We start from the raw sequence: 11,385 nt of genomic DNA, 5'->3' as shown, positions 1-11,385 counted from the left end.
TTGAGCACGTGTCACCCTAATCTGGCAGGGAGGGAGTGCACTGTGAATCAACAAAGCTATAGGGTTCAACACTAGGGAGCTCACACATGTGTTATATTGGTTAACAGAACAATGATAAGCAATATAATCAAGTTCACTTCTAAATATTGCTTTGGTTTCACGTTAAATCTAAAAAATGACAACTGCACAATATCTGCATTCAACAGGACATACCATGATCTATAACAAGTATTCATTAAACATTTATTACTTGAATCAATGACAAAATAATTTCATCCAACAATGTTAAAACTACGTTTAACTCTTTAAATTTCATATGTTCTTATACTTCCTGTGCTCTGTGCACTAGTTTCTAAAAGCTTAGTAGTTCTGTTTCTTATCAAAACTTCTTAAGTTCATGGTGAATAAACTGGTAGTATTATAAAGTTATTTTAGTTCAAATAGAATGGTAGATTCCTGATTTACACTGTTGCCAACTGTCTGAAATTAAACAACTAAAAATATGAATTAAAATTTTATATCACTCCCCAAATGTTCATGTATTGAGTTCAACCACTGTAGGCTTTATTTGGAAGGTTTTGATTTTATGTGAAACTTCAATTTTCAGGGAATTTTCTAATTACATTTGGAAGCCTTAATATTAAAAAGTGTTTCTCCTTCGAAGATGCAGTGGGACAGAAACCTGAAAAACACCTTCTTTACAAGAGGAAGAAGTCTGCTTCCCAAGGGAATATGCCATGGTCATGATTCTATGCTTATATGTCACACAAAGATGAGCTGTTACTGGAAAGTTATTTTGTATAGTTGGTATTTTTAATTCTTCTTTTTTGTTCAAAAAGTAGTCTTCATTTTAATCAGGAAGAGAGGTCTGTATTTCATCCATTTCAAACTCATCTGTCCACTGTTGCAGGTCTTTTGCATTATGCGTCGTCCATAATTTTGCAAAATACTTTAGCCTTTTCCTGGAGAAAAAATAACATACTTAATTTAGAAATGAAATTGTTGGGGACAATACATCTCGTGGAAAGCTAAGAAAAACCTATGCCATTAGAATACCAAGCAGGCTCTATGTTAGGAAGCTGTGACAGCATCAACCTCGCAGAGCTGCTGCTGTAATAAGAGACTGAAGTTATTGATTACCACTGCTGCCTCCATTAGACCTTCTAAAATCCCTGCCTGCAGAGAGGGACAGTGTGACTTCCTCCCCTCCTAACTGCCAGAGGGGGGCTATGTGTGTGTCTATCTGTATCTGAAGACAAAAGCACTCCTGCTGAGTGTTCCTCCGATGAAAAGTGAAATTGATTTAATAAAATAAAACTGGCTAATGAAAGATGAAAATGCCAGCATCACAGAGACTTACATTTTTCTTGCAGAACAGCAACCCAGTTAAGTATTCAGGGTATGGAGCTGGATATTCTGAGTTCAAATTACCGCCCCACTTCCAACCAGGTGTGTGACCCTGTATCAATGTCTTACCCTCACTTGGCCTCTTTCCCTGAACTATAACATAAAGATAACAATAGTACCCAACTCACAAGGTTGTCACAGGGTTTAAGTGAGTTAATGCATGTAAAGTGGTAAGAACAGTAACGAGTGTTCAGGCTGCTGCAAATGACTGTTCACACATGTTTCTGCACACAGTAACCATTCAATAAATATTAGCTGTTGTAACAAATCCACAGGAAGGCACAAAATTTGGCTTGTTTTTTTGATCTGACCAAGGGAACTGATGTGAAATACTTCTAGCAAAAGGATACATACAGTGTCCAGATAATTTATCAGATTTATCTCAATGCAACCTCTTTTAGTAATTCTCTCACTTGTCAAGATAACTTCATAAATTTTAAAATGCCACATACTAGTCAGAGGAGTGAAAATATTTATAAGCAATCTGTGCATTTTCTTGCTTTTGCCTTATAGGCTATGTAGAAGCAATAAATATAAACTAAATATTGCCAGTTTGTATATGTAACCTTTGTAGTACAGCATTCTTTAGGGAAAAAACAATGAAGATAAGAAAGGATTTAGAATTTGCAAAGGATTAAAGACTAAGTTTATTTTTAAATTCTCATAGATAATTTTCTATCTGAAAAACTTTTACATTAATTTGCCTTGTAACAGAAATTGATTGAAACCAATTATGCCACTTTACTTTTGATCTGGCACTGTGGGAATGATCTAGAAGAGAGTGTCAACAGAGGAGGCTGCAGCATTCCAGCCCTCTGGACTTGGTCAATGCACCCCTCACACCATTACAAGGTATGCAATTCAAGGCAGAACCAGTGGACGGAAATGGAGAGAGAAGCTGACTGCACTGCACAACTCCACTTCAGTTAGCAACTGCTCTTGAATTTTCAACTAATAATGCAGATATTAATAGTTCAATAATGAAATTTAGTAATAAGTTCCATAATTAATTAATTAATTAACACAGGGACCACTGGAGGTCAGTTAAGACATTCTATTTGAGCAATAATCTTGCTCACTCAAGGTCATGTGGCTATCAACCAAGGCAGTACTGTCCTGTCCCTTAGCAGATCACTCTCTCCAGGCAGAGCAGGAGCACAGGAGCAGGAGGATGGGGAACTTATATTGTTTTGCAATTTATATATTTAGGATATGGAAGGCTATAATATACTATTTACTAAAATCATGTTTTCTTAGGACTATCTTCATTCTGAAGTGTATTTCAAGTACATATTAAGATTAACTTATACACTGACCATATACTAGCTGAGTATCAGGGGTAAAAAAGGTGGAAACCATTCACATAAGCATTTTAGGTGACAAAAGTCAGTTTACAATGAAACACTGGTCACACACAATTCCCAAAACAAGTGAAATGTGGATACTATGAGTCCATGAGCACATAATACTATTATTTTCATTCATATTCTGATAAAACTCTTAATTTTTAAATGTAATCATTACATATCTGAATGAAATCTATGAATAAAAGAAGTCCTCTGTGGTTCTAAATATTGAAGTTTCTTTTAGTAACTATATATAAATGAATGCTTTCAGCAGCTAATATGCTGTCATATATAGAGTTAACCTAATTCTTTAGGAAAACGACTTGAAAAACAATTTTGCAGCTTAATCAAGATCTGATTGATCAATAAAGATGGACTGAAAATGATAAACATGAACTGAATCTACCTGAGCTTTGCCAAGAACTGCATTCACTTCACTGTAATTAAATGTTTCAGAATCTTTGAAGATGTGCTTAAAAGCAGATCTCATGTTCATTTATAGGACAACCCTTTCCTTTGGACAACTTGGAAAGTTGCATTATAAACCAAAAACTGCAGCACAAATATTCTGACCTTTTCACATTTACTAATCCTTCAAGTTCTTTTGACTTATAAGCTGCTTTCTTTAAAATTTCTCCAGGAACATCTGCTAGTTTAGCCACATTCAGTCCATAACTCCTTGCTGCTATTCCTCTGGTTATTTGATAAAGAAAAGTGACAAAATCAGGCATTTGTTCTTCTTCACCTATGGGAAAAAAATCAAAACAGAACAAAACAATGGGGGATTGAAACCACACCAGAAAGCTGAAATACATTAGGAGACAAAAGAAGACATTTAAGTTCTTATAATTGTATTCTATTAAAATTTACAATCTGAAAAAGAAATCTATTGTTCCTAGCCACTTACCAGGTACTACAATCAATTTTACATACCTAGAAAAAGGGTAAATACTGTTTTGAAACTGTTTTTGCATTTAAGATCTTTATGCACTTAAAACAGTTTTAACAATTATTTGTTGCAAAATTTTAACTCAACTTCTAAATGGTTTTGATAAATGATACAATATAATTTCTTTCTCCTTTTAAAACAGATAAATATTTCATGTTGCATAGTCTATATAACAAGAATGAGAAATTTCGGTTTATTAAATATTCTGATTAATGAAGAGTCATAGATACTGAAGTGGAGCCTGTTCAGTACTGCCTAAATCCCACTGAGGACTGAAAGATTTATGCCCCAGCTATCAGGAAGACGGTTAGCCTGCAACCCTCAGCTTTGGGTCCTCTGTAGGGGAATGACTGCAGCTGAAGAGAGCTGCCTCGCCCAGGGGCGCACCCCTTTCTTGAGGCAGTGGGCATCCAATGACTGTTGCTATAGGGGTTGGCATGTAGCCTCTAACAGGGCCACCAAAGATTCCTGCCTCCTAGTGTTCATGCCCTGTTCATGTCTCTCTCTTCAAATGTGGGCTAAACCCACTGACTCACTTCTAATAAACAGAATATGAAAATAGCAATAGGAGGTCACTTCAGAAATTAGGTTGCATAAGACTGTGCCCTCTGTCTTGGTCACTCTTACTTTCTTGCTTTCTTTGAGGAAAGCCAGTTGCTATGTTGTAAGTTACCCTATGAAGAAGCTCACATGGAAACTATTCTCCTCAATAGTCAGTGAGGGACTACCAGCTGCCATGTGGGTGAGCTAGGAGTGTCTTCTGCATTCTGAAGTTTGCCAATAGGAGTGGGCTGGAAAGTCAGTTACCTTAGTCAAGGCTGCCAGTGACTGCTGCCCTGACCTTGTACCTTGATGTAGCCTTCTGAGAAACCTCAGAGGTGCTTGGTTAAATTGTCCTTGGATTCCTGACCATGAAAATTAAGAGATAATAAATGTGTTTTGTTGTTTTAAGTTACTTCATTATTTATTGCATATTGTTTGAAATTACTTCAAACTAATAATGCTAACTAAAGAAGTATATAAAGGCCCTGCCCCACTGTGTCCAAGATGAGGTAACTCTGAAGGACCATCCCAGCCTCGGAGATCTCTGCAGAGTTTACTGAAGACTATGACCCAACCCAGCCTAATACTGCTCAGTCCTGCCCTCTGGGTTGATCACAAGGGCATTCTCCAATAAACTTCCTAATGTAAACCTCAGAGTTTGATTCCTAGGGAACCCAATCTGTTATACAAATACATATGCATAAATGTAAAACTTTTAAAGAATTAGGATATAATGAAGTCTAATAATATGAAAATAAAACTGTACACAGTTTAATCTTTGTTAAACAAAGTACCTCAGGATTATGCAGTTTTTCTTAAAAAAATTCAATATAATTGTACTGTGTTGCAAAAATGTCCAAAGTGGACCCAATTTACAATGATTTTGTGATCCTAACACATATTGTAAGCTTATCAAGAGATTTTTCTTACTTCATTTATCAAATGTGTATGCTTTTACTTTTTCATCATTGAAAGATTAAAAAAAAAAAAAGACTGAACACACAGTGAAAAAATACAATGGAATTTTCCTTATCCTCCTCCAAGAACTCAGCAACAGACAAATAATAGCTTCCTAAAAGTAGTTGCTAGAAGTGGGAGTTGAAAAGAATACCGATGTGCTCAGGAGTACACAGACTACAACATGCATTACAAACCACTAAAAATACCATTTGCCTCAAATAAATTTAAGGAACATGAAGAACAGGTGAGGAAGTGGGTGGGGATAGATTAGGGAAGACACATGTATGCAGAAACCGGTGTCTGCAAACCTGGATGATTCTGTTTCTCTTTGATGCTCACAAGACGAAGAGTGAACAGCAGTGAAAAGCAAATTTTTTTTTTTGGTGTGATCCTTCAAAATTCTGAGTGAAAATGACTTTCAACCTCAAGTTCTAGTCCTAGCTGAATTATAAATCAAATATGAAGGTATAATGGAGACATTTTCATTCATGCCGTCTCAAAAATTTTACCTTATATAGTTGATGTCACCAGTGGCCTACCCAAAAACTATTTCACCTCTAAACATGTGCGTGCATGCACACACACACAAAATTATAAAATAGCTATAAACCAGAGCCAAATTACATAATGTATTATACTGCCTTAATGCCTTCCTTCACATACCTCAGCACCTCAGCAAAAACTGAGACTGAGTATGTCACCATAAGCTGTCCAACATAGTGTTAACTATTGTAGTTCTCATACCTTCCAGGTAAAGAATGTGGCCACTTTTAATCAGTTGGGGGATCACTTTTGGTTATGTTTTGCCTCAAGACTCCTTTATCCTCTTTGTGTGGAGGTGTGTGTGTGTAGGATAGAGATACAGAGGCACAGGGAGTCAGTGGGAGAGAAGATAAATAAAAACAACTCATTTCTTTATAGACTCACGATGGAAGTTCTTGGTGAGGACTTAACTTATGAGCTATGATCCTTTCTTAAGTGGATATTTTGAAAATTGATTTGGTACTTTATGGAGTCAGTGAATATAATAATTCATGTTTCTGCTTATTATAAGAAAAAAGGAAAATTCATTTTGAAGCCAAACTTCCTTATAAGTTATTAAAAAGATGTGTGCTGATCAAATAATTCCTGAAGTCACTTTTAGGATAGATTCATAAAAATTTAGAGACAGATAAAGTTAGCTAACTTGTCTAAGATTTTATACATTGCAATAGACAAAAACACAGCTTTCCTGATGGCTGGTCCATTGCTTTCTCTACCACATCAATGGAAACAGGGACCATCTTAGAAGCCAGCTAAAAGATCTTTGGGGATTTTTCTGATGATTTATGCAAGGACCTCTAACTTAGAAGAAGAATTATGTTAGGGTTAACAGATGAAGTGTGGATACAGCCAGGAACAATACTGGAAGTGAACAATGGTTCAATCTTCAAAATTCTGAGTGAAAATTACTTTCAACCTCGTTTTACCCTAGCTCAATGAAAATCAAATATGAAGGTACCATGGAGACATTTTCATTCATGCAAAGTCTTAAAAATTTTAACTTGTTTAGTTGATGTCAGCAGAGGCCTACCTAAAATCAATTCCAACTCTAAAAAAAAAAAAAAAAAAAAGCCTGATATTAGTGTAAGGAATCAGCTCTCTGACCATTTAACTCAGGGAATAATGTCCTCATATCCAGCTCCAAACGTTGATCCTGATTAATCTAGGCAAATCAAAGTCATTCCTAAAATTCTCACTTATAAGGACTGGCTTAAGAATAGGAAAGACAGCAGAATAAATCTAACATAATTTTGATATATGCACATATGAAATTATCTAAATGAACCCCACCATAATGCCCACCCAAAAGAAAGGGGTCCTAATTAGAATAAGATAAATCCTATGCTTGTATAATTTTATCAAAATGGATTCTACTGTCATAATAACTAAGAAGAACCAATAAAATAAAATTTTAAAAAAATGAAGATGTATCCTGGTGTGGTAGCATGTGCCTATAATCCCAGCAACTTTGGGAGGATGAGAAAGGAGGATCAAAAATTTCAGCCTCAGCTATTTAGGAAGATCCTGCCTCAAAACAAAAAATAAAAAGGGATAGGGGTCTAGCTCAATGGGAGAGTGTCCCTGGGTTTAATCCCCAGTATAAACAACAACAACAACAACAAAACAAAAACAAAAAGAAAACAATGAGGATGTGATTCAATTCTGAAAATAGGATGGGACAATCATGAGATAATTAGAAGGCATCTCAGAAAAAGCTCCCTCATTCCTAAGAGTCACAGGAGGGGCTGTTGGTATAACTCAGTGGCAGAGCGGGTGCTTAGCATGCACAAGGCCCTGGGTTTAATTCCTAGAACATCAAATAAAATACAACTAAATTTAAATTAAATAAAATTTAAAAATTAAAAAAGTAAGATAATAAGATAAAATAAGGAGTCAGGGAAAATGCTAGCCCCTTTTCTTTTGGTGGACACGGTCAATTCTGGATGAGATGCCTGAAAGAATGCAGCCATCTTGCCGCTAGTCTGATGATGGAGTAAGCCAGGTGGGAAGACAGCCTGGAGCACTGCAAAGAGGAGGAGCTGAGGTCCCATGTTCCTCAAAGGATCCTGTAATGTGAGATTACATACAGTATCATCTTTTGTTTGAGCCACTACGTGTCCAACTATGTTGTTACTTGCAATCAAATGCATAGAAGGGAGGATAAGAGAACTCCCAGGACACCACAAAGGCAGCCTCAGGACAGTGCTCTGCAGCAGACCCTGGAAGCAACTAGTTCAAATGCACAGGAGGACAAAGGGCTCCACCGGAAAGGACCAAGTGGGGAAAAATACATTGAATTACATGGGAAAATGGCTAGAGAGACATTTTACAAAGCTCTTGGAGAGTAAAGGAAGATTTAGCTACAAACTCAAAGAACAGAACAAAATGCATAAATAAAAATGAAGCAATTCTTATCTTTAAGAAAATAGAAGCAATTTAAGTAAATGTACCTGTCTCCATACTTGGCTCATCAGTAGGCAATATATCTACTGCAATAACAGTTAAAAACAACAAACATGAATGAAACAGAAAAAATATGAACGACTATATTGGGAGGTCAGAGGAAGGGAAGGCTGAAGTCCCAACTAACACAATGAAAGGGCCATCATGTGTTAAGCTGATGGAACAAGGGATAGGAAACATGCGTATTATTTAGAAATCTGACAGAAATGGAGGAATGAGTTCAAAGGGCCTTGGACCTGGGATTGGGAGGGGAATAGAGTGAAGGGCCAGAAACTTGTTAGCAGAAGCCTTTATCATCATTTCATTTTAAGAATTATGCTCATGGATAAACTTTTAAATCAATAAAATAAAATGCCAGAACACTTAAGGGGAAGGGATAATGCTCTGGGTTAGCAGTCAGTTCACATCGAATGCTCAGTGGCACTGATTTTGCCTCTTCCCTGCTGGTGAACTTTATTTTATTTGTCTCATGGGCTTTAGCTTATAAATCGTCTTCTGTCACATTGGATGCAGATTAATAGATATGAAACTACTTCCATGAGAGAATTTATGATGTGTTTTTCAAGACTGCCTGGTGGTAAAAGGCAGGAACTGTCTAACATTAAATTTATCTTAGGTCCAGTACTTTGCTTTATTTGGGCCAGCTGCCTGATTTCTTTTTCAGGTTTGTTCTTATTTTCCAAAATAAAATTTGGACTCTGGAATGTCTTGGATAATGGAAAATCCATTATAATTCCCTAATTTTGCAAAGCACCACAGGCTAGTAGCTTAAAAAAACTACTACTGAATAGGGGAAAAGAAAAAAAAAAAAAAAATATATATATATATATATATGTTAAAGCCTACTAGATTACTTAAGGAACTTGAATTTATTTCTACTGGCCAATGGTGTTCTTTTTGATAAAATGTCTCATTTCTGTGACAGTAGCAATAAAGTTCAGGAAAGATATTGCAGATCCTCATTGTGGATCTAGTAGAATAGAAGTGAAGAGGACCTGGAAGCAGAAAACATGGATTCTATGCTCAGTTTAGTCCCCCAGGTATGTGGCTGACACGGGCAAGCTACTTTACCTGAATGAGATTCAGTTTTCTTATAAAAAGATAACATATATGTCCAGTATATGAGACAGTCCTTAGTAAGTAATTAACATTAATAGTTTGGGGGAAATACAGGGCATTTTTGAAGACGACTAATAATACTCTGCACTTGACTATCAAGGCATCTTTCCTGGGATGGTAAGAATCATCTAAGAATGTAAGGAATGAAGAGGAACCTTAATGTCACCTCTACCTTTACCCATTTCATATGGAAAAAAAGTTGCCACTTCAAACCAGATGAGGAGGACCACAGAAGGAATCAGAGATAATACATACATACATGCATAAATACATAAATAAATAAATGTACACTTTGCTTGACCCAAAGCTTAGAGCAAATGAATCTGGACAAATGCTATTTATAACTAACATTCATTGCTTTCATTATTAATAAGCAGTAAGTTCATGTTCTTCTAAAACCTGAGTTATTTGATAACCAATATTTTACTTGTACCTACCACAGGAATATCTCATACCTGGATCTTGTTTGCTTTCATCCTCACTGACCAAGAATCCCATGTGGTAATTCCCCACCTGTTGTGCATAACTTTTTTCTAGTTCACAAACTGGTGGATAATGGGTGACAAACAGGGTTAAGGATTTCACCTAGGGCAATAAGACATATAGTAAGTGTTATTTTATTTTTAAACTTTACTTTAATAAAACTTTTCTTTAACACTTTATGGAAAAATTCCAAATCTTCATAAAAATTGCAAGAAAGTACAATATACTCTTTATCCTGCAATATGTATAATCAGAAAAATGAGAGATTATACTCCATATATGTATGGTTTATCAAAATGTATAAATGCATTCTACTGTCATGTGCAACTAATTAGAACAAATAAAATTAAAAAATATAAAAAAACAAAAAATGCAACCAACAGGTAATATTTTATCATATTCCCTTACTTTCTTTCTCCCTAATGTAAACACACATACACTTTTTCCTGTACCTTTGAGAATTAGTTGCAGACATGATTCCTAAAAACTTACTTTCATCTTCTAAGAACAAAAAGTTTTATATATAACCAGAATAAAATTATTACACTCAAGAAATTTATTATTATAAAATACCTAGTTCATATTTTCCCCTAAATGTCCCAATAATGTTCTTCTCCATCCTTTATTGTCTTTTATGACATTAACACTAATAAGTGATTATAGCAAAGAGGCAGTATGTGTTTATATACAAAAAGACAACTGCTTTCCTAAATATCAGCAATGAAGAAGTAAATTTTTAAAAATGAAAAATATACCATTTATATTAGCACTCTCAAAATTAAATACTTGGGTAAAAATCTAACAAAATATGTATGAGATTTATGTGACAAAACAATATAACTCCAATGAAATAAAAAAAAAGAAGAGCTAGATAAGTAGAAGATAAATCACATTCATGGATAGGAATGTGGTAAATCACATCTAATACCATCAAGATGTCAATTCTTCACAACTTGATCCAGAGATTTAATGCAACATCAAACAAAATTTGGGCAAGATATTTTGTGGTTATCAGTAAATTATTTCTAAAGACTACATGGAGAGGCAAAAGAAGCTGGAAAACCTAGTACTAAAGAACAAAGCTGGAAGACTGATGCCACTCAACTTCAAGATTTACTATAAAGCTACAGTAATCAAAACATTGTAGTAGGGCTGGGTTTGTAGCTCAGTGGTAGATACTTGTCTAGTATGTGTAAGGCACACATGTTAGCACTGCAAAAAAAATAAATAAATAAAATAAAGTTACTGTGTAAAAAAAATATTGTAGTTTAAGTGAAAAAAATTAAATAGGTCAATGAAACATAATCAACCCACATGAATAGAGCCAACTGATCTTTGAGAGAGTGGTAAAGACAACACAATGGAACAAGGATACTCTTCAACAAATGATGCTGGAAAAATTGGACATCTACATGCAAAAAATGAACCAAGACACAGATATTACACAAAAATTAACTCAAAATCGATCAAAGACCTACATGAAAAACACAAAACTATAAAACTCCTAGAAGATAACATAGGAGAAAAAGTCTAGATTGGGCTCAGCAATAAATAACTTTTTACCTAAAACAG

The 11,385-nt window shown here is 35.2% G+C and overlaps 1 protein-coding gene across 2 annotated transcripts in view; it reads right to left on the bottom strand.

Annotated features, from left to right (window-relative positions):
- Positions 1-220: 220 nt before the first annotated feature.
- Positions 221-11,385, bottom strand: part of Msh3 (mutS homolog 3) — a 215,115-nt gene continuing 203,950 nt past the window's right edge. For both annotated transcript variants that reach the window (XM_047555516.1, XM_047555515.1), the window contains exons 22-24: positions 9,786-9,915; positions 3,327-3,498; positions 221-962 (exon numbers count right to left, since the gene is read on the bottom strand). In XM_047555516.1, coding sequence (XP_047411472.1) covers positions 851-962; positions 3,327-3,498; positions 9,786-9,915 — 414 coding nt within the window. In that variant the 3' untranslated portion in view covers positions 221-850. The remainder of the gene's footprint in view (positions 963-3,326; positions 3,499-9,785; positions 9,916-11,385) is intronic.

Source organism: Sciurus carolinensis, chromosome 6 (genome assembly GCF_902686445.1).
Source record: "Sciurus carolinensis chromosome 6, mSciCar1.2, whole genome shotgun sequence".
Taxonomy (NCBI): domain Eukaryota; kingdom Metazoa; phylum Chordata; class Mammalia; order Rodentia; family Sciuridae; genus Sciurus; species Sciurus carolinensis.
The sequence above is the reverse complement of the archived record's forward strand: the minus strand, read 5'-3'. Positions and strand labels throughout refer to the sequence as shown.